This window comes from Triticum aestivum, chromosome 3B (genome assembly GCF_018294505.1).
Source record: "Triticum aestivum cultivar Chinese Spring chromosome 3B, IWGSC CS RefSeq v2.1, whole genome shotgun sequence".
Lineage (NCBI taxonomy): Eukaryota > Viridiplantae > Streptophyta > Magnoliopsida > Poales > Poaceae > Triticum > Triticum aestivum.
Genome location: NC_057801.1, coordinates 766,337,947 through 766,362,238, shown reverse-complemented (window position 1 = coordinate 766,362,238; position 24,292 = coordinate 766,337,947). Strand labels below are relative to the sequence as shown.

The 24,292-nt window shown below is 46.6% G+C and overlaps 2 protein-coding genes across 2 annotated transcripts; both read right to left on the bottom strand.

The window, feature by feature from the left end:
- Positions 1-5,600: 5,600 nt before the first annotated feature.
- On the bottom strand, positions 5,601-6,641 carry LOC123067857 (uncharacterized). Its single transcript, XM_044490469.1, has 2 exons — positions 6,387-6,641; positions 5,601-6,312 (listed from the first exon to the last, which is right to left on the bottom strand). The coding sequence occupies exon 2, from the start codon at positions 6,066-6,068 to the stop codon at positions 5,601-5,603; it is 468 nt and encodes a 155-aa protein (XP_044346404.1). The 5' UTR covers positions 6,069-6,312; positions 6,387-6,641.
- Positions 6,642-20,699: 14,058 nt separating this feature from the next.
- Positions 20,700-21,989, bottom strand: LOC123067856 (uncharacterized). The gene has a single exon (XM_044490468.1). The coding sequence runs from the start codon at positions 21,987-21,989 to the stop codon at positions 20,700-20,702; it is 1,290 nt and encodes a 429-aa protein (XP_044346403.1).
- Between the last annotated feature and the right edge of the window lie 2,303 nt (positions 21,990-24,292).

The following is a 24,292-nucleotide window of genomic DNA, read 5'->3' as shown; positions in this document are numbered from 1 at the left end:
TTCTATCCGGCATGAAAGCGGTCTGGGACGGTTGCACAACTGAATGCGCAATCTGCGTGAGTCGGTTCGTCCCAACCTTGGTGAAAATTTTGAAACTGACATTAAGCAAACATATGGGTCTGAACTGCTCAATGCGAATAGCCTCTGTCTTCTTAGGAAGAAGAGTTATCGTTCCAAAATTGAGCTTGAACAAATGAAGCTGACCAGTGAACAACTCATGAAACATCGGCAACAGGTCACCTTTAATAAAATGCCAGCACTTTTTGTAGAACTCCGCCGGAAACCCATCTGGTCCTGGCGCTTTATTGTTTTTCATTTGTGCAATGGCCTCAAACACCTCCTTCTCCGTGAAAGGAGCAGTCAAAATCTCATTCTCTTCCGTCTCAAGTTGGGGAACATCCTCAACTCTTGACTCATCCAAGGACACAAAACTCTCTTCCGGAGGGCCAAACAACTGCTTATAATAGTTGGTAATGTAAACTTTCAGGTTTTCCTGACCAACTATCGTCCCTTCATCTTGTTCTAATTGAAAAATTCTCTTCTTACGATGCTTTCCATTAGCAATCATATGAAAGAATTGAGTGTTATCCTCTCCTTGGACAACCTTACGAACCTTAGCTCTCAAAGCCCATTTCAATTCCTCCTCGCGGAGAAGCTCTTTCAGCCTTAACTCGGCCTCCACTTTAGACTCCAACTCGCTGGTATCTAAAATAGAGGTTTCAGCTTTTAACTCAAGGGAATGAATAATCATAAGGAGCCTTTCCTTCTCCGCCTTATAAATTCCATTCGTATGCTTAGCCCATCCACGAAGGAACCTTCGCAGATGACGAATCTTGCATTGCCACCGCTCAATGGGTGACCTTCCCCCCGAGTCTTTAGCCCACTCTCTAGCTAACAACTCAATGAAACCTTCTCTTTCAAACCAAGCAAGTTCGAAGGAGAAAATATTCTTATTACCCATATGAGTTTGAGCCCCTGAGTCGACTAGTAGCGGTGTGTGATCCGAGATACCTCGTGTCAACGCCTGCACCGTTACCAGAGGAAACTTCTGTTCCCAATCGACGCTCGCCAAAACACGATCAAGCTTCTCAAAAGTCGGAACCGGTAGCGAGTTTGCCCAAGTGAATTTCCTACCCGAAAGCTCTATCTCTCTGAGATCCAAGCTTTCTATGATAGTATTGAACATAAACGACCATCTGCCGTCAAAGTTGTCATTATTCTTTTCCTCCTTTCTTCGAATAATGTTGAAATCACCCCCCACTAAGACGGGTAGTTGCTCATTACCGCAAACACGGACCAAATCAGCCAAGAAATCTGGTTTGAGTTCGGGTTGCGCAGCCCCATAGACTGCCACCAAAGCCCAATCAAAACCATCTGCTTTTGTTCTTACCCGAAACTTGACCGCAAACTCACCCAACACTACACTCCGAACCTCCAACATTTCGCACTTAACCCCGAGTAAAACCCCACCAGATCTTCCTCGAGGTGGGAGGCAGTGCCAGTCAAAATCTACCCCCCCCCAGATAAGGTACTAAAAATTGTGGGGAAAAATTACCTCGTCCAGTCTCGGATAAAGCAATAAAATCTAAATGATGTTCAAGAGAAGCCTCTGCTAGAAACCGTCTTTTAGCCAAGTCTTTAAGACCTCTGCTGTTCCAAAAGATGCCTCTCATATTTCATCATGAAATTTTTTGGAGGTACGGATCCTAGCACTTCTACGCACAGCCGACACCGGGTAAACCTTCCGTTTCCAGGTCCTCTTAGGCTTAACGCAAACATCAGAAGGATCGGCACGCTCGGAATGAGCCTCTATGGCCAAAGACTCAACTTCAAGGTTAGTAGTATCCGGGGAGGGATACTCATCCTCCTCCTCCGTCTCCTGTACCGCAGGGTCAAGATCAGCACACAAGCCATCAAGAACCCTAACCCCAAGCGCATCAATCTCCGACTCATTCATTGGTCTAACTGCAGCTATGTTACGAATCAAATCTAACGCTCGTTCAGCTTCCAAATCTAGCATATCGTTAACAGACTTAGAGATCTCTAGATCATTATTACCAAGAGATACTCCTAATTGGTTGGCATTTTGCACAATCTCATCATTGGTAAAATGCATAATAGAATTACACTTGTTAACAGACATACCAGTAGAAAGCTCGACGTCTCGCAACTTGGCCGCCCTCAACGCGCACCTGAGCTGCATGTCATCAACATCCGGGTGCTCCTGCAGTCTCCCGCTGACCCGTCTCCCTGCAGAGACAGGATCCGGGATCCCACCGAAAGCGATGACCTCCTCGTGAGAAGCAGCGCTGGGGAAAGAGCCTCCTGCCCGTCCCCCAGCAGTGGTGACCAGCGCCGGGGCCACCGGAGCAACATCCAAAGACGATGAGAGCTCCCAGGGCCTATCGACGGCTATCCCGCCGATGCCCGAGCCCGGTGAACTCGTCCTAGCGCGATCCAGGGAATCCGGTGCATTAGCGACCACACCAGCCTGCCCGCACTCCAGAGCAGCAGAAGGGGAAACGACGGCCTCCTGCGCGCCCGTTCCCCCGCAAGCCGACGACCTCACCAAAGGGGCCACGCCGCCCCTCGGCACCGCCAGCGTCAAAGACCCGGAGGGCTGAGCCTCCTGCTCGACAACTCCCCCCGCGACCACCAGCTCGGCCACCACAGCCATAGCCGAGGGAGAAACAGGAACCGAGGGCGGGACCTCCTGCCCCGCAGCACCTTCGTCCTCAACAGACCTCGCCACACGCAAACTGAGCACCGGGCTCGCAGAACCAACCCTGTCACACGACAACCTCGGCGGCGCCGAGAATGCCCCAATAGAACCCAGCTGAAGATTGGTAGTCCGAACTGTGCTAGACGGCCCAACAGGGGCGGAGTCAACATTATCCGACGGCCCCGACGGTCCCATAATCTTGTCATCATTACTCTTTGCAATATCATCCTGGTTCCCCGAACCCCCTCCTCCCTCAGAAGTATCCATGGGATTATCATCCTCAAACTCATTGAAAAGATCAGGATCCTCATACTCAACATCCAACTGATATAAAACACCTGCGTAAGTCCAAGGCACCACGTCTGGCAAGAACTGAATATTGGCGACACTGACCAGCAGCCGTGCCACCCCATGAGCCCGAGTGAACTGCATATCCACCTGCTCAGTCCTTCCAATCAAAGACCCCAGACTCCAGGTCACCAAGAAGCTATCCAAAGGAGTAGACGGGGCACCAGAGAAACGAACCCAAATCTAAGTTAAAGGCGTGCCCTGTGGCTCTTTCTTTTTCCACTCATCGAATTCCAGCACAAAACTAGTACCTGTGACCCTGCTCATACCGAACTTGAGAATCCTCATCTGATCCTCCTTAGACAGGAAATCCACTTTATATGAGTTATCGGAGAGCTTAAGTAAGGACCACTGAAAATTACCCGGAGCGAGCTCTCTCAACTGCTGAATGATCTGTGCTTCGGTCAACGGCCCGTGAACCACCTTCACCACACCGGGGAAGGATGTTTCCACTATGGACGCAGAAGGCTCCGCAGACGGAGACTCAAAAAACATCAACTCCGAACAACACACTCCGTAAATCTGAACGGATGGTTTTGGCCCCAACATAAGAGGACAGTCGGCCGCAGTGTGTTTAGGCTTCCGGCACAGATCACATAACTCCGCAGTACACTGAACCAAAAAGTGACCCGGTTCCCCACACCAGAAACAAGTGAGCTTCTTCTTCTTAGCCGCCCACTTAGACAACTTGTCACTAACCGGCGGCGGAGGCTTGGGCGGCATCGCGTCGTCGCCGGCCGACTTCGCAAGGTCAGAGGCGCCTGAGGCCCGCCTGGCACGGCCACGCACAGCTGATGGAAAACCCACCCGACCGCGGCGGCGAACCCTAGCGAGAAGAACGCCTCGACAGGGAGACACCAATCGTGCATGTGATGGCTCACGATCCGACGCAATCACATGCACGTACGCCCGACGATTAATCTCATCCATCGAAATTCTTGGATCGATTGACATAGAACAATAGACGTGGTTTTCAAAATATGAGTGGCAAAGTTAGCTGCTAAGTTCCAACCAAACACAACATTCAAAAAAAGTTCAAACCAATCAGGCCCATAGTAAATGCTGTTTCTTGTCAAAAGTGGTATTGCAAATGACCTGAGCTAGTAATTAGGCAATAGGGGTTGCTAGTTCGTCAAAAAAGAATTACAGTCCTGTAGCATGCCCTTATAATTGCTGCCCTTTCTACCCCTACACTGTAGGAAATAGTTTCAGTTATGTACTATTCTGTGTGTCGTTCTCTGCCTTATTTACCCTGGTTGGTGCCAGTTTGGGAACTAGATGTATGATGAGGTTGCAGCACAATGTACAGAGTAAGTAGAGACGATAATACAAGCACCAAGTTATTTTACGCTGTAAGACTAAACTACATGCAATGATCTCAAAGAGGAGGCAGAAGCTGCCCTGAAGAAACATTCATTCAGAGTTTCGGATGCATCCTCTGAATCAAAAGAGGGATTCACTTTCACAGGTACTACAAAACAAAACCAATAGTTAGTGACGTGCTACTAATCATCAACTAACTGAACAAACTGAGGATTGGGTGCCCACAAGCTCACTGCTGCTACACTAAACATAAGGGCAATGCATTACTGACTGGTAAGCTACAGATTCACAAGAGCTCAACATCCAATGGCACAATCTTTTCTCAGAGAACAAAACGAGACTACCAGTGGTTCATCCATTACAGGCAGCACTACTTGCTTCAACTATATCCTATGTTACTTTCAACAACAGTTCTGTGCTAACTGTTGCAGCCCTATAAGGACATTTTGACCTCCTGATCAGTGGACATCCATTACAATGCCAAGTTGAAACAGCTCAGGAAGACATGCAGTTTCCAAACAGGTAAAAACTATGTAATGGGCAACACCTGCCAGGGAAGAGTATGTAAAAAATCTACCATTGCCCTTTAAAGACAGCAAGTGCCAACCATGTCACAAATATTTATAAGCTGGGAACATCTTAAGTTCTTTGCAACAATGATATATAAGCTGCAAGCACATCTTCAGTTCTTAAATTATTTCTGCAGTAATGCCTAGAAATACAAGGAACAAACTACAAATGCAACTAGTTCAAGGGCTGAAGCATAGATGCATGGAAACGCTAGAAAAAATGAAATGAAATGTTACTTCCATACCCTATTGTAAGTTCAGCAGCTCGACAAACCGTGTCTTGTCCAGGACATGAGATTACAAAATTAACAAGCTTACAAAAAATAATAATAAATGCTAATATGATGAACGGTCCAATTGCAGGAGCTCAATTCAGAGGTTGGGAAAAACTTTTATGTCCTAATTAAGCACCAGATTGCATTTCTAAGAAGTAATGCAAGAGAAGAGGGGCACACAGCAAAACGATAGCATAAAGCACAATAGATGTAGCATTAGGCTGACCCCAAGTACTAATTAAGACAGCAAACAGTAGTTCCACTACAGGTGATCTAACCTAGGATCAACCTGTTTCTTACCCGTTACATGGCAAGGCATATCCAAAATAACGAAGCAAAAGACAAGAGAGTAATTAGGAGCAGTTACTTTGCAGTCATCAGGATCCCCAGAGTTGAATGAAGGTCTACCGTCGCCTTATGGAATCTGATGCAAAGCCAGCTGAGAACCGGGATGTTGATGGTGTAGCTGCAAAAAAGGTGGATGATCGTCCAAGGACGGTCAGCGACGAGGGCAAACTTCTTGTCCTGCTTCAAGAACTCGGCAGATTCAGAGATCCTCTCTACTTTCCTATCCTTGATGTTCCACTTGCAGATATGAGCCGATGAACCCAGAATGTCGGTGTAGTAGACACAGTTTGCATCGATGCCTGGGAACTTGTCTGCATCAATGGCCAGGGACCTCTGATGGCCAATGAACATGGCCAGGAGGGAGTCGGCGACCCGGCGGACGAGGTCCGGCGGGAGGGCGGACCAACCTGCACCCAGAAGGAGCGGAGAGGGCTTCGGATCCCCCTTCTTCCTCTTTGCAGGCGGGGGAACAGAGGCGACCATTGCTGCGCGCTCAAGCTCCTCTCCTGAGGATGGCGAGTAAATAGCATAAAACTACTACTTTACAGGCTAGGGTTCCAAAAAACTACCAGATTTTATTTTTTCTCAGATAACTACCAAATGGGTGGTTTGCTGTTTCAAAAAACTCAAATCGTCGAGTCTTTATCAGTTGATCATGATTATGACAAGTTGGGACCACATGTAAGATAACTGTTAGTTTGACCGTTTACTTTGACCGTTAACTCCCCTGTAAAAAAGATTCAACTTGTCAGTGAGCAGCGTAATGGAAAGAAATGGAGAAATAGGGGAGGATTTCCTTACCAGATCTGCAGGTCAGTAGACGAGCACAAGCAGAGTGGATACATTGAAGGATTGAGGAGGTGAGCAAACAGAAGAAGATGAGTAATGGAGGAAGAGGGGGGGAGAAGGGTGGCCGAGCTGCGGGTGCCCAGTGGTGCCGAGAGGTGACGGCGCGCGGGAGGGGAGGAGGGGAGGATGTATTTGGGGCGGCGGGTGGAGAAGAAAGTGAGGTCGGGAGATTGAGGCGCCGGCGGCGGCGGCTGATTTGGGGATGAATCGGAAAGACCCAAGAGCATCCAACGAAACCCCTAGTCGCGAAAATTTATTGAGGGCTTCCAATAAAACACCCCGACTTACCACAATTGACAAATCTGGCCTCTCGCAATATAGAGTTCCAAATAAATGCCACGATCAGTGTGCCGTCGGCCTCCCGTGATGTCGCCAATACTCACCATGCCATCACCGCCACTGTCACCCGTCATTGCGCTACCGCCGAAGAAAGAAGAACATCACACGAACAATAAGTGTTGGCGTAAAATCCGGCAGACCCCCCGATAGGGTGTCACAGGTAGCTGAACATCTAGAGGGGAAACATGAGACCAAAACTATTCAGCTTTGGGCCCTCAATTTGGAGGTAAAACCCTACACCTAAATTGTATTAGATGGATGGGGGTACAAGGGGTTGATGTAAAAGGTTGCCGTTTTAGTGCGCCTTTGTCAGTTCGTCGCGATGTCGCCAATACCCACCGCGCTGCCACCGCCGCCGTCTCCCGCCTTTGTGCTACCACCTAAGGAAAAAGAGCATCATATTGACAATAAGTGTTGGTGTAAAATCCGGCAGACCCCTCGATAGGGTGTCACAGATAGCTGGAAGATTTAGGGGGGAAACAGCACATCAAAATTATCACACTGTAGAGGTAAATCCCTGCACCTAGATTGTATTAGATGGATTGGGTGCACGGGGTACAACAATGAAGTTAGGTGTATCAAGGGATTGATGTAAAAGGTTGCCTCAGCGGCTAGCCCGCCCTCGGCATATAAATGGTACCGAGGCCTAGTGTTACATGAATTCTAGTCGGCTAAGGCTGTTGGAGAGTTCTCCTTGATGTTCGTCCTTCTTGCCTTGGCCATCAAGTTGCCAAATCCGTCCATCTAGAGACCCATGAGCAGGATGGTAAACTTTGGTCGGGTAGAGTACTACTAGGGCTCTTGTGCTACTTGGTGGGCCGACTTCTGGTGGCCAAGATGACGGTGTCCGAGCTAGGGGGCTCTCACCACTTGTCTCTCGGTCGGGTGGGCCGGGCCAAGGACCCTCTTTGTTGCTTCAAGAGTGGCCCACCTCGGGCGGCCCATGATGTATAAACAGAAGGCAAGCTCTAGAAGACTTGTCATGTACTCCAAGGTGCTAGATTCGTCAAAGACTCGGTTTCCTCATATGTAGCCGATTAAGATGTGGCAACCCTACAGTCCTCGGTATCTGTATAAACCCGGGGGGTGGGCTCGTAGATGACACATTACAATCCTAGGATAGACATTTGTATTTTGTACTGAATCCAAGGCAATAAACACAAGCAGGATGTAGGGTGTTATCTTCTCGGAGCATCCAACAAAACCCCTAGTGGCGAAAAATTATCCAGGGCTTCCAGTAAAACACCTCAACTTACCACAATTGAGAAATCTGGCATCTCGCAATATAGAGTTCCAATAAGTGCCACGATTAGTGTGGCTTAGTCAGTACCCACCACGCCAGCACCAGCACTGTCACCCGTAATTTCGCAACCGCCGGAGAAAGAAGAACAAAACATGGACAATAAGTGTTGGCATAAAATCAGGTAGACCCCTCGACACGGTGTCACGGGTAGCCATGTCAGTGTGCCTTTGTCAATTTGGAGGGGAAACAAGAGACCGAAATTATTCAGGTTTGGGCCCTCAATTTGGAGGTAAAACCCTACACCTAGATTGTATTAGATGGATGGGGGTACAACAATGAACTTAGGTGTATCGAGGGGTTGATGTAAAAGGTTTCCATGTTAGTGCGTCTTCGTCAGTTCGCCACGATGTCGCCAATACCCACCGAATCACCACCACTGTCATCGTCGCCTGCCTTTGCGCTACTGCCTAAGAGAAAGTGTTGGTGTAAAATCTGGCAGATCCGTCGATAGGGTGTCATTGGTAACCGAAAGATTTAGAGGGGAAACAACACGTCAAAATTATTCAAGTCCGGGCCCACACTCTGGAGGTAAAACCCCGCACCTTGATTGTATTAGATGAATTGGGTGTATGGGGTACAACAATGAAATTGGATGTATCAAGGTATTGATGTAAAAGGTTGCCTCAGCGGCTAGCCCGGCCTCGTTATATAAATGGTACCGAGGCCTAGTGTTACATGGATCCTAGTCGTCTAAGGTTGTTGGAGAGTTGTCCTTGATGTCCGACGTTCTTGCCTTGGCCATCAAGTTGCCAAATCCTTCTATCTAGAGACCCAAGAGCTGGATAGGTAGAGTAGTACCAGGGCCCTTGTGCTACTTGGTGGGCCAACTTCTCGTAGCCAAGATGATGGTGCCCCGTCTAGGGGGCCTCTCACCACTTGTCTCTCGGTAGGGCGGGCCGGGCCAAGGATCCTCTTTGTCGGTTCAGGAGTGGGCCACCTTGGGCGGCCCATGATGCATAAATAGAAGGCTAGCTCTAGAAGGCTATTTTCTAAATGTGTGTCATTTCAAATGGATCTCGCCGGCTGAGGGTTCCATCAAGATCAATGTTGACGCTGCAATTTCGACCAATTATAATGTTGGTACGGCTACTGTTATGTGTCGGGACCATGATGGCACTTACTTGGTCTACTGTATGCTAGTCATTCATGGCTTGATGAATCCGCAGACGCTTGAAGCTATTGCATGCAAGGAGGGTCTTTCTTTGGCGCAAGATCTTGGGATGTTACACATACAAGTCGCTTCGGATTGCAAACAGGTGGCACATCATAAATATCAAAAAGCTGGAGGGGACTACGTCATTATCATTAGAAAGATTTTAGATACTTCTCTTTCCTTTGGATCTTGTAATTTCTCCTTTGAACCTAGAGTTGCGAATTATGAAGCTCACGGGCTAGCTAGGTACGGCCTTTCCCTCCCGGTGAGGAGGTATCTATGGCTGGGTACATTGCATGACTCAGTTGTAATCCTTGCAAACATTTTAGCTAATCAATAAAGGTCTAGCAAGCTTTTCTACAAAAGCTCTAGAAGACATGTCGTATACTCCAAGGTGCTAGATTCATCAAAGACTCAGTTTCCTTATATGTAGCCGACTAGGATGTGGTTACCCTAGAGTCCCTAGTATGTACATAAACCGGGGTGGCTGGGCTTGTAGAGGACACATTAGAATCCTAGGATATAGACATTTGCATTTTGTACTGAATCCAACGCAATAAACACAGGAAGGACGTAGAATATTATCTTCTCGGATCCCGGACATGGGTAAAACCTCGTGTCAGTGTGATCATCATACTTAGATGTCTTTAGTAAATTATTTAAGAAAGGACTGACAAGAACATACATGAAACAACCCGAAGCCATCATCCACACCTACAAACCTAACAATGGGGAATGCTATCTCGCCCCACCATTTAAAGTCGGGGTCACCGTCGATATGTATGCATGATGTACCATGAGCATACATCTGGTGTAGCAAGCCCAAAGCGTACAAACATGCACAAGCGCAAGAGACCAACACCATCATCGAACTGTTGGATCATCTTCAAGAAAGAGATTCACATTATCCTAGATTGGCTGGCCAGCCATAGACTCCGCCATGGTGCCAAACATCACCACCACCCCGCGCTTGTCCACAAAGACACATATGTCGCCAAGACTCCGGTGCACCATGCCGCCAAGACCCGCTGTCGTTGATGGGGACATTGCCCCCAAGAGGAGGTGTGACACCAAACGCCACCATCATCCCATCCGGGAGACCCGGATCCAGAATTTCCCTCGAAGCAAATGACCCTTACTGGTGACTCTACGTGGTGATCCAATGCCACTATGCCTCGGAGATCTCCCAACAGATATGGTCCCCAAAATAGTGTCTCCAAGAAGGTAGACGACGCCACATGCCACCACTGTACAATCCAGTAAGCCAAACTAGAGGTTTCCATCGGAGCTTGATTGCTTGTATCAGTGTTCGTATTTCCCCAAAGAGGAGAGGATGATGCAACACATCAACGGGAACAATTTCTCTCATTTATGAAACCAAGGTTGTCAATCCAGTAGGAGAACCAAGCAACACTATGTAAACAGTACCTACGCACAAATAACAAATACGTGCAACCCGACGCGTAAGAGGGGTTGTCAATCCCTCGGTATTGAGATAGATTAAATTGTATGAGATTGAATAAATGGATATGAAAAAAACACAAAGTAAAATAAATAAAGAAGTGCAACAATGTACTTTGAGGTTTTTAGAATAATAAATCTAAAAACAATATGATAGGAAATAGACCCGGGGGCTATATTTCACTAGTGGCTTCTCTCGAGAAAATAGCATACTGTGGGTAAACAAATTACTTTTGGGAAATAGATAGAAGAGCAAATAATTATGACGATATCCAAGGAAATGATCATGTAAATAGGCATCACGTCCAAGATTATAGTAGACCGACTCCTGCCAGCGTCTACTACTACCACTCCATACATCGACAGCTATTCAACATGCACATCTAGTGTATTAAAACAAACTTACGGGCATCCTTGAACAGAGTAGGCCAATAAAACCCAGATTGCAATACCTTGTGAGCAGTTATGTCTCCCGCATGATGTCCTCCATAAGCTTCGGAGTGACATTTCCATAGGATTTGTCCTTATTCATGCTCAGGTACACAACGTCTAATAATACCGTCTACTCCTTTATAAAGATGTAGGTCATCCCAAAAGTAATGTCTTAAATCATAGAAGAATTTTTTCTTTTGTTGGTATGTAAAGCTAGGGGGGATGTATTTAGCAATAATGTAATTAGCATAGTCAGCATACCAAGGGGTACTATTAGAAACATTTATTGCAGCTAACTGCTCATCAGAAAAACTATCATTAATAGGTTGTGGGCCCTCAGAAATATTTTTAAGCCGAGACAAGTTATCAGCAACGGGGTTACAATCATGGTAGTAAAATTCCGCTTTTCTCTTTTGATATTCTTAGCCCATCTGACACGGAACATCGTCGTATTGTGCAGTCCGGAGTAGTCAAGCTCCCAGATCTCCTCGAACCTTCCATAAAATCTTTCAGTTACCCCCCGGTCATGCATTCCATCGTCGCCCCTAAGTTCTGATCATTACTGTCCATATCTTTGGCCTCCGTGTAGAACGTGTATCCATTGATATCGTATGCCTGATAGGTTACGAGGTTGGGCGAGGGGCCATGTGCTAAGGCGTATATGAGCAATCCGTCCTTAGAGCCCTCCTCCGGGGGATTAGCAATAATATGCTTTTTGAACCAATGCAGGAAAGTGGAGTTGTACTCTCTAGTAACTTCGGCGTCCGTCCTACATACTCCCCGGTCACGATACTTCTTTGCGATAATTTCTTTGTGCAGTGCCACGAAAGGATCTACCTCGTCTAGGTGTTGTAGCACTACCAAGTTTGCTCTGTCAAAGTCGTTGCGTCGATCTGAGTATGCCACGTGCAGTTCCCTGCGACCGTTGGAGTGACCTTCTCCTTCGAGCCTCCCATCATGCTTGTTAACGGGCAAACCAGCACTAACACCAGGCGGCTGGTCTGCGCCATATAGAAAATTCTCGCAGAAAGAGATGCACTCTTGTGTCACATAGCCCTGGACGATGCTTCCATCCGGACGGGACATGTTACAAACGAATCCTTTGATGATCCCATTCATCCTCTCAAACGGCATCATGTTGTGCAGGAATGACGGCCCCAAGTCTATTATGTCGTCCATAATATGGACACATAGATGCACCATCACGTCAAAGAACGCGGGCGGGAAGTACATCTCAAGCTCATTCAGTATCACAACGATCTCTTCCTGTCGCCGTCGGAGCTGCTTCACACTGATCGACTTTCAAGAGATGATGTCGAAAAAGTTGCAGAGACCAATAAGCGTGTCACGGACGTGCTTGTCCATTATCCCTCTAAGGGCAACAGGTAGTATCTGCGTCATCATCACATGACAGTCGTGGGACTTCATCCCGCTGACCTTTTCTTGTCCGTGTCTAGATATCTTCTTATCTTGCCACAGTAACCGGAACTAACTTTGACTCCGGTAAGGCACTTAAAGAATAGATCGATCTCAGACTGACTTAAGGTGAAGCAAGAAGGGGGGCAATAATCCTCTTTATTTATTTTCTTGCCCTTCTTCTCCCGCGCCTCTGTCTCCGTCTCTGTCTCGACTGACTTTTTACGGGACAACATGTGCAGATCTTCCCTGATATTCAAATCTTGCAAGTCTTTTCTTGCCTTCGGCCCATCCTTGGTCTTATCCGGCATGTTCATCAGTGTCGCGAGCAAGCTCTCAAGGACATTCTTACAGATATGCATTTGATCAAGGCAATGAGGTGTATCGAGTTTGTGCCAGTACTCCAAGTCCCAGAACACAGACCTCGTCTTCCATACCTTCAGCAGCGGCTCCGGCGCCTTTTTCATCGCCTTTTCCGGCGCGGGGCACTCCTTCCAGTTTTTCAACAGCTCATCGTTTTCGGCGCCGCTCTGCTTACGTGGAGGTCCTCGATACTCAGCGTGACCATTACGTGGAGGTCCTCGATACTCCACGGCACCAACTCCCAGGGCCACGGCCAGGGAAGCCGCCCTTCTTCACCCCTTCACCGGCTGCGGCCAACGCGGTGCCGCGGCACCCGGCCTCGCCGTCCTCGTCCTCCGTCACCGTCGTGACCTAGTGACGCAGCCCAAGCATCGGCCTCGAGAATCAAGAATGCTCGACAACGGAGAGGGAAGGGAAGATCATATACAAGTCATAAGAAAGGGAATTTATTTACTCCTCCCTCGATGTTCTGTTTCCTTTGTTTGGAGATTGATTACCATCCGTGAGTTAAGGTAAGGTTAATGTGATTGAGCGATTTTTCTGAAAATCAAATATTTGTTTTCTAATTAATATGATTGAGTGATTTAAGGTAAGGTTAATTAATATAGATTTGATTTTTAGAGATTGTTCGTGATTGATTCTACATTACTAAATAACTTGCGCCAGTATGGAAAGTTCTGATCTGTTCAGATTTCTTTCGTTGTGTGAGAGGATGACGCGAAAATAAATCGATAAAGTGAGGGGAGGGGACGAAAAAATCTACGAAAAAAACCAGCGAAGGTGGGAGGGGGTACAAAAAAAACCATAAAAGATGGGACGAAAAAAAACCTGGAAGCGAGACTACCAACTGCTCCATTAGGAGTAGAGACTAAAAAAAAAGTCTAGACTTGATCTTACATTCGGTGGGTCTGGGTTTCGGGATACGCTTAACAAAGCCCAATCCTACTCACTCACTCATATAGTAAGTATTATCACAATCATGTGGAGTGCATGTCTCAAATCCATTTCAACCTAATGTTTACTTTCTAAAAGAAAAAACCACAAGAGAAAGAAAAAGAAGAACTACAAGAACAACGTTATACCTTGTATATGGTTTTTGGCAGGAGCTCTTAGCATAGAGACAAATTTAAGACTCCTCGTATTACTTGACTTGACTTGATTAGGAGCGGTGTCAGATTCGATGATACAAAAGAGAAAGAACCGCACCCGTATGAATCTCTGTACTCTTGATTACCCAGGCTTTTCACATCTCTACTCCTAATGTGTTAGTAGGTAAGTCGTTTGTTCGTTTCGTTCATCCCCACCCTTCCATCGATCCCCCCCCCCCCCCCCCCCCCCCCCCCCCCCCCCACATTAGGCAATCTCCCTCCCGCCGATTTATTTTCCTTCCTCCGAAAACCAGGACCGGTAAATCTTACCGACTCCTACCCCTCCCCTCCCCCGACCCCGCGCCCGCGCCGCCTTCCCGGGGGGCGGCCGGGGCGGCTCCCCCCGCTCGCCTCTCCTTCCTCCTCCCCCGTGCCCCTCCCCCCCCCCCCCCCCCCGCCGCCGCCGGCGGCGCCCCCGGATCTGGCCGGGCGGGCTGGCGACGGCGGGCTCTTCCTTACCTCGCACGCGCACCTCCTGACCCGGGGGCAGGGGTGGCGGCGGGTGCCCCTCGGCTGGCGGCGGCCCGGCGGCCTGGAGGTGGCTGGCGGCGGCCCGTCGCGGTGGTGGCGCCGTCCTTTGGCGGCGGGGCGGCCTGGTTGCGCAGGGTGGCCGGCGGCGCGTCCTCGGCCCAGATCTGGGCCCTTAGGGCCCCATCTAGGTCCTAGCGGGCCGGTCCCTGGGCGTAGCCTCGTTGTCTGCGGCGCAGTGAGGAGGAAGAGCGACTCGGATTGGGGCGGCGGCACCGCCGGCGTGCCGGCAGCAGCGCGAAGGCGGGAGCTTTGCGAGCCCACGAGGGCTCGGCCGGGCCAGTGGGCCCACGGGCCTGGTGTGCTCCCGCTATTGCGTCCGGACGGCTACCGCCGCGGACGGTGGAGGTGGGGCCCTCCCGCGTGCCGATGGTGCTGATGCCCTAGTCCCGGCTCTGATTCTTCGTCGTGCTATCCTCACTTCGCGGTGCCGTGGTGAGACGGCGTGGGGGCCTCAAGACCGCGTTGGCGCACGATGGTGGTTGGTTTGGTGGCAGGCTCCGGGGCGCCCGAGGTGCGGGTTGGGATCGTGGGAAACCCCTGTCGGCATGGCCAACACCGGCGCGGTGGCGCCTGTGGGTGCCACCTGACCTTCCGGGAGGGCGTCGGAGCTACCCTTCCTCTCGCCTCATCGTGTACCGGGGGAAACCCTTAGCAGCAGCGTCGTCATCGTCACGATCCTTCTTGGAGGTGTTGATAGGTGCCGGCGCTTCGGAGTCTTGGAGTCTAGTGGAAGATCCTGGTGGGCGCTGCGATCGCGAGGCTTCTTCGTTTTGTTGATCCGCCGTTTTCGGCATTTGTTTCTTTTGCTTTTCTCTATCGTTTCTTTTGGGCGTGACTGTGCTGCTTCCGCCCCAGCACCTATCCATGTATGGTTCGGTTGGTTGCTTTGTATACAAAGCGGGGGGAAACCCTTTTTTGGAAAACCAGGACCGGTTTTAATTCATGCATCACCAGAACCAAACCAACCCTTCCATCGATCCCACCCTTCCATATAAAACACAAATCCTTCCATCCTTCCCTTCCATATACGACGCCAATCAAATCATATCGAATATTTTCGTCACAAAAAGCTTCCACAAAGAACAGTTTAATCAAATATTTTCGTTCTTTCCATACACAACAATCAATTTTCAAATCCTATCTTCCAAGCGGGGCGGGCAAGGCCTGATTCTCCAAGCTTCCAGGTATGCGAGGCACGTTTCTTCAAACTTTGCCACGGGTGCCGGCGCGGCTGCCAGCGAGCTACCGGTGTCGGCGCGGCTGCCAGCGAGCCACTAGTGTCGGCGCGGCTGTGAGCGAGCCACACAGTTTACTTCTAGAAGAACTAATGCGGGAAAAGTTTACTTCTAGAAGAACTAATGCGGGAAGAGACTGAGTTAACTATACAACTGTTCGATTGTAGGTGTGACATGGCCCCAACTGTTCGTCCGATTCGTACATGGTCCTGACTGTTCTTGTGTGCTAGCGAGGCATATACCTGTTCAAAGTAAGTATTCAACTGAGCTAAGTATACAACCAGTACATAGCAAGGCTTGACATATGTATACATTCAACTCTTTTGAAAACATACTGCGTCAAGCCATGGCGCTGCTACTCGAGAGGTATCCTAACCAAGGCTATAATTTTTCTCACGTTGTACCAAAGTAACCTGTACCAAGAACATAGCTCAGAGAGGATAATTTGTTATATACATGATTTCTATTCAACAAGCAACACTATCAGAATAATAGCAGCACGAATATCATTGTGCGGTTTCAGATTAGCTCCATAGTGTTCCTTTTTCGAATTATCAAGAGCTTGTTAAAATAAGTGTGGTAGATAATTGATATGGAATCCAATATGCACTTAGATTACTTTTCACATCTATGTGAAACAAAATTCCACTTGGTGGTCAAGCATGTACTGATGGAACTATCTTCAGTTTCTATATATCATCATTAGATTTTGGTAAGAGTCCATGCATGTTTTTGTGAAGCTTGCTTTGACCAGACAACACAGGAAGCATTTATTTGAATGGTCTGGTAGTTCAAAATCCAAATATTTGAGGAACACATATGTACATATGAGCATTACCAATACATAAAAAAAATGACAGGGATAATAAGAACTAGCTTATCATGTCACGAGGAAACTGTATGGAGAGAAGTAGAGTGATGACACCAAAGCAAGAGCAAGGAGTAGACCGAGATAATTGGCAAGCACACTTGTTACACTAACATGAAGATCTATAGAAAAACTTCAGAATTTTAAAATTTATTTCCGATTTGTTTTCTATTTACTGTTCACTAGGGAGTATATGTTCCCTGGAGCCAAAACTCCAAGCAAGTTTGTCTTGTCGGTGACGTATGAGAAATAAGATGTGTGTCCGAGAAAATTTACAACAAATGGAGGACGAGATGATGCTGCTAGGCCAAAGCAACATTTTTATTTTGTCCTGTGACTATGTGCTTTTCTTTGTGATTTTTTCTACTCTCCTATTTTATTTTATTTTTGCTTTTCTCAAACTCGACCAGCCTAGGAAGAAGAAAACTTGAATCAAAGTAGTTAATCCATTGCACAACTCAATGCATTTCAAATTGTTTTGTTGCCTCCACCAAAATCATGCAGATATAAAGATAATACAAGAGGGTTAGTTACCTTTCTTTGTGCAGGACAAGAACTCTACCCGCTGCCATTTTTATACATTATCTCATCATTTTATCTCAATATATTGTATCATTTCTTTTTTTATATGTTGCAGGAAGATATGAAACACTTTCGACGAAAATTAGCTCTCATTTTGCTCGATTCAGAACTAAATAAGCTAAAGGGATGTCTGATATACAATTAGCCTGACAATGAAGAAAGTTCATCTAATTCTGATCTCGAGCTCCTGGAGAATCCACCTGATAGAGTCAAAGACAAACGTCCTAGCCCAATCCCCATGATGCCCACGGATCAATGTGAATTACTTGCCGGCCTCTACAACTACATCATGTCCATCGATGATGCCAAGTGTTTGGAGTAAGTATCAATTATCAATATGTAATGTGTTAGCATACATTATTGTTCTTATTCCGAAGCTCGACTTCCAGTTCAATGGGCTTAATCTCAAAAAACTTCAGGGCATACTTAACATGGAGCAGTCTATGGACAATGATTGTTTTAACATTGCCGTGCATATACTGTCATGTGATGAGGGAGTATTGTTCATAGACCCTCCTATACACTACATGGGTCTACAATTTTATGTAAGTTATCAAAATTCTTCATTCAGTATCATTATTATCAACAGGTTTCTAAATAGTTTTTTACTCCGTCCATGATGCAGGATTCAACACGAGGTCAAAAGTTCCGCGATAAGGAAGCTATTCAGAAGTTGGCAAACTTGTTTGATAGCTGGCCTGGGATAGACAACAACATTTCATTGTGCAATATGGTAAGTAAAGTCTTTTGTCCATTGTTTGCCATGGTTTATTGTTGTCTGTAATAGCTACGACCTGTAGATTTATCTTTCATATGAATCCATTCGTCGACACATCTTGTACGTCATCGATAAAGAGGCACGTCGTGTATCTATTCTGGACCCTATTAATACTACACAATTGTTGGAGATGAAAATTCTAAAGCACTTAGTGAAATTAATCAGTTTTGCGAGGGAATTCAAAGAAGCACCGGAAATAAAGCAACCAGGATGGCATTTTGCTATATCAAAATGGAAATGTTTATTTCGTGGTGGCATTCCAACGAGATTAGACGGGCAATAAATTTAGAATATAAATATTTATTTTTGTTATCACCATATTTAATACAATAACAATTTAGGAAATTGCAGGGATTGGTCAAGCTAATTTGTCTTTCATTTTATGCTATTGTGGAACGGTAAAGACCTGGCGAAGCCAGTTTGTGCGGTGAGTATTGTGCGTTACACATGTTTTTAAACCTTTCACGTGAAGTATTCATGCTAACTACATATATTGCTTTTGCAAGATGGGTATGAGTTAAGGAAGTAATTTTTATTGTACTTCCTCAAACATCGTGCGAATTAAGCTAAAGACAACTATTCTGATATTGTGAGAGAATTTCTTAAGTGCATTAAGTAGATCTCAATACTTTGTAATAGATTTTTAATTGGATCATCACTTTATATGTATACATTGTTAATTTGCTATTTTGTTATCACCTTTGATTCCAAATGAAGTGGACTTCAATTATTATGCAATTTGTGACTGTGTTATATTATCTGTACCTGTGACTCTTTCAGAAGCCCGTGGCAATGCACGGGCATTCTACTAGTCATCAGCAGAAGTTGGGTTGTACCGAAGCAATTTGAGGTACATACACATCCACATTTCCATCATACAAGGAACCTCATGCCCCATTTCAGGTCGATCGTCCAAGAGTTTGGCTTGAAAGCATTTCAATCTTTTATTCTTCTATTTTCGAATCCTAAAACTGAGCTACGCTGGTAGTAGCCTAATTGCGAAGATGCACAACACCGCGTGGAGGCACACATGGAGACCCTGCGTGGATCACTGCATCAAGAACCTCCGAGCCACCGCGCCAGCCAAGATCAACTGATTGATGTGTCAAGAGTGGTCACAAACGACAGAGTTTTATCAGTGTAATGCAACGATTGCATGGACTGTCAATTACCCAATAATCTACAGTACTACACATAATAAAATAAAATAAATTGGTTCCTGCTCTGCTCTTACTAACCGGCCAGGCCAGTTTTTCTTTAGGTTGGTTGACTCGGTTGGTGCATCTATACATTATATTTTGCCTTTTCTTTTCCTCTGTTTTGAGATGTAAAAAAGAAAATACTATGTTGAGAGCTTTACCAACGCTGAATCTCATCCGTCGAAATTTATACTCCAAGTGACCTGAGCTAGTAATTAGCAAAAAAAAAAATTTGCAGTCCCGGTCCTTAGTTTCTAACGAATTGTTATAAAAACTCTTAACTCTTACTTTCTCTGCAAACCTTAGACTAAGAGAAAGGTGATTGTATCCTGGAAGGCCCCCCCCCCCCTCCCCACTCTCTTAGGATGTTTAGGAAGTACAAAAAAATGCATTATTTTGCTCTGTTCGACAATGTTACTAAGAATGCCGTTCTATGCAATATTTGGGAACTAGGTGTATGAGGTTGCAGTTGATTCACATGCTATGATCACAGAGAGATAATAAGATCAGTGATTATCTTGGACCACTAAAATAACAGAGGCAGAAACATTCATTCAGAGTGTGAAATCTCAAATGTATTCTCTGAAACAAAAAAGGCTTTCACAGGTACCAAACTAAGCGACTAGTTTAGTGTTATACCACTAATGGTGTAGTGACTGAGGAAACTCATTTTTTCAAGGAAAACCAATTGATATCCTAATTGAATGAATTGATGATCTCAATGGACAATGCAGACTTGAAGTTTCCATCATTTAGCTCGAACTTACCAGGATTTCAATCTACACTAAAAGAAAAATAATCTTTAATATTTATAAGCTGGGAACATCTTAAGTTCTTTGCAGCAATTATGGGCTGCAAAGCACATCCTCTACAAATTTTATTTCTACAGTAATGCCCACAAATACAAGCAACAAACTACAAATGCAACTACTTCAAGGGGCAGAAGCATGGACGCATGAGAGCATTAGAAAAATAGATGAAATGTTACTTCCGTACCCTGTTGTAAGCCCAAGCCACATCATACAGCAGCTCGACAAACCGTGTCTTGCCCAACACATGACATTGCAAAATTAACAAAGCTTGCAGAGAACAATTATGCATGCCGGTCCAATTGCAGGACCAAAATTCAGAAGTTGGCAAAAACTTCCTTGTCCAAATTAAGCACCAGATTGCATTTCTAAGTAATGCAAGAGAAGAGGTAGGTAACAACAACAAGAGATTCATCCGCAAAAAAAAAAAACAAGAGATAGCATAAAGCACAATAGATGTAGCATTAGGTTCATACCAAGTACCAAGACAACATACAGTAGTTCCAGTAAAGGTGATCTAATCTAGGATCAACCTGTTTCTTACCCGTTACATGGCAAAGCATATCCAAAATAACAAAGCAGAAGACTAAAGCATGGTCTTGACCTGTGATCAATCTCCCCAAAGTTGAGCGAAGATCTGCCGGCGGCTTATGGAACCTGTTGCAAAGCCAGTTGAGAATCCGGGATATTGACGGTGTAGCCGGAGAGAAGGTGGATGATCGTCGAAGGACAGTCAGCGGTGAGGACAAACTTCTTGTCCTGCTTCACGAAATCGGCAGCTTCAGAGATCCTCTCAACTTTCCTGTCCTTGATGTTGCACTTGCAGATATGAACAGACGAACCCAGTTGTTCAGTGAAGTAGGCGCAGTTTGCCTCGATGCTTGGGAACTTGTCGGCATCGACAGCCACGCACCTCTGAGGACCAATGAAGATGGCATACCTACCGATGTTGTCCAAAGCCACGAGCTTACCTATCTTGACATCCTTTTTTAGAACAAAGACCGACCCCTTTTCATATAAGACGAGCAACATATGTCCAGCCAAACACACTGGAAAACACATGAGGTCTGTTGCATCTCGAAGACCGCTAGCGAAGAGCTTGGCAAGATCAGCAACATCAAGAGACATCAGCGAACGGCATAAATCAGCAATCACGGTATGCCCTACAATGTCTGCGTACACACCACCTACGACCGCCTTACGGAAGAAACCATAAGGTGCTTGTTGAACCTCCCGGACGACAAAACTCTTGCTGTCGGGAAGGGCCAAGTAAATCTTGTGAGATGAGTCACTGAACAAGGTGAGCCCGAGCGCAGAGCTGGGAAGGGAGAGGACAGCAAAGGATCCCGCCTCTTGGAGCACAGACACCATGAAACGGATGACAACGCCGGTGAGAGGGTTGAGGACGCTTGCAGAGTGAGGAGGGCTTTTGTCTGCTAGGACTAAGTAGCCATTGCGAGTGGTTGTCATGACGTAGTGGTCGCTGAGCAGCGGGAGTTGTCTATGGAGGAAGCGGCCGGTGTGGGTGTTTACCAGGAGCATCTCTTTCCCTTGGCTCTGGAAGACCTCGTCAAGGACGATCCAGCAGCGCGGGCGGAAACGGGGGTCAGAGGCGTCGCACCTGGGGTCATCGGTGGCGGCGCGCCAGCCGGGGCAGACGGCGCGTAAACACATGTAACAGTCGATGTCGTTGGTGGCCAAGAGGGAGTCAGCGACGAGGCGGACGAGGTCGGGCGGGAGGGTGGACCAGTCTTTCGCCGCCATGGCCGGAATCACCGGCGAGGCTTGGGGAAAACTCGGATCTTGCTTCACACTTTTGGCCGGTGGAAGAAGAACAGGGATAGCTAAGGGCGCCGGAACCTCACCGGGCGCGGCCTCCCTCCACCCAAACCCAACTTCTCGGCTTCTCCCCTTTTGCTCATTCTCCACTCTTCCCATATCCTCCTCCGTTTGCTCTCATCTTCTCTGGTGGTGTTTGTATACTCTAACACAGTTAGAGTTAGAGTTATTTTCTAACTCACTCTAACCCAAATAAGCATCTCTTCATCGGGATAGTTGGGTTAGATGGAACTAACCCACTCAAACCCTCCCTGTTTGGATACTTTTGGGTTATTTGAGCCCCCAATTAACCCAAACTAACTCTAACCCCATGATCCAAACAGGGCCATTGTATGGGGCCGCGCGACTTCACGGACGGCGCCAGATGTGTTGTGCAACCGCTCCAGCCGTCTCCCACGAGATTGATGTCTCCTTCGTCATGTACGCACAATTTTTTACAGCCAAGGTACGACGTCATGTCACGCCGGGAAGACAGGCATATCGACGCCACTCAACGATGCGACTTCTATGGAGTGCACGAGAGGCGTAAGTTTGTGATCCACCATTGTCTGTCAGCCAGCTTCTCCATGTAGTTGGAATTCTTACCTGAAAAAGCTACAACAGATATAGCAAGTCTTGCGGAACTCAAAATGACGTGAAATTTTAAGGGGATTTATTTTTGTAATATATAAAAATTACTGGAAGAAAGAGTACCAGAGAAAAGTCTTGGTGGTCAGACAAACCCTGGGGGCGCAGCCACCCCCTTTGGCTGCACCACCCAAGCATGTGGGGCCTACAGAGGCCCATTGCTGATGCCCTTCTCCTATATAAAGCCATTTACCCTAGAAAAAAAAACTGAAAGTAGACTTTCGGAACCAGCCGCCGTCTCGAGGCGGAAACAGAGGCGGAGCACTTTTGCTCTCCGACGAAGCTAGATATCAGGATATCCTTGGCATAACTACTATACAATCTCCCCAAATCAGGTGCATTAGGGTATACAAGATTTGCTCACAAAAACTGAAACCTAAATTAGTCGTTTAGATTTGATCCACAGCATTAAAGTTGATTTTCCTAACAAAAAACTACATTAGTCATTGATAAAATACTTCTAAAATAACAATACCAAGCCCATGACTACGGGCCTTGGCCCATTTTATGCCTACCACACCCCTTTATATATTTCGCTCTTTCCATTATTTTTTTCTAACCCAGACCATCTTCTCTCCTCCTATCTGTATGGAAAAACTAGAAAAACTAAAATGAAACGTTACTTCCATACCCTGTTGTAAGCTCAAGCGGCATCGTACAGCAGCTTGACAAACCATGTCTTGTCCAGGACATGAGATTACAAAATTAACAAGCTTACAAACAATAACAATGCATGCTAAAGAAGAAGAAAAAGAGAGAAAATTCATAGAGGTCTACTACACAAAAAACTAGGGTTCCTCTGCCTCCCGCCGCCGCCGGTGCCTGACCGCCCCGTCTCCCGTGGCCTTAGGGCCATGGGGGCGGAGTGGATCCCGGCCCTTGCCGGTGGGAGGGCTCCGTTTTTAGATCTTTTTTCGAGGTTTGTTAAGGTTTGTGTCCTACTCAGGAAGGCGAGACGGCGGCGGCTCCCTGAAGATGGAATAAAGGTCCCCCAACTAGCCCTCGTTCTGTTGATACGACTAGCATCGTCAGTGGTCGTGTGGAGATGTTTCTCCGGTGAATCCATGTTTGGTGGATCTGTTCGGATCTGTTCGTTGTTCGTCTTTGTTCGCATGTCTTCAGGTTGGATCCTTCTTATCTACACTCTTCATCGGCGGCTGTTGTTGTTCCGCTGCGTTGGTTCTATGGCTTAGCATGACGACTTCCTGACTGTCTACTACAACAAGGTTTGCCCGGCTCCGGCGAGGGAGGGGCGATGACAGCGGCGCGCCTTCGGCTCACTTCAGTGCATGTAGCCGCCGTTAGGTGGTTTACCGATCTAGATGTAATTTTTATTATTTCTAGTGTTCACTATACTACCATGATTGAAGATGAATAGATCGAAAGTTTATCCCGCAAAAAAAAACAATGCATGCTAATATGATGAACAGTCAAATTGCAGGAGCTCAATTCAGAAGTTGGCAAAACCTTTTATGTCCTAATTAAGCACCGTATTGCATTTCTAAGAAGTAATGCAGGAGAAGATGAGCGACACACGGAAAAACAATAACATAAAGCACAATAGGTGAAGCATTAGGTTGACTCCAAGTACTAATTAAGACAGAAAATAGTAGTTCCACTAAAGGTGATCTAACCTAGGATCAACCTGTTTCTTACCCGTTACATGGCAAGGCATATTCAAAATAATGAAGCAAAAGCCCAGATAGTAATTAGGAGCAGTACTTAGCAAAAGCATAGCCTTGTCGTTCAGTCACTGGGTCATCAAGATCCCTAGA

Excerpts from the sequence above, each read along its gene's own strand:
- LOC123067856 (XM_044490468.1), bottom strand. The coding sequence starts at position 21,989 with ATGGGAAGAGTGGAGAATGAGCAAAAGGGGAGAAGCCGAGAAGTTGGG.
- LOC123067857 (XM_044490469.1), bottom strand. The coding sequence starts at position 6,068 with ATGGTCGCCTCTGTTCCCCCGCCTGCAAAGAGGAAGAAGGGGGATCCG.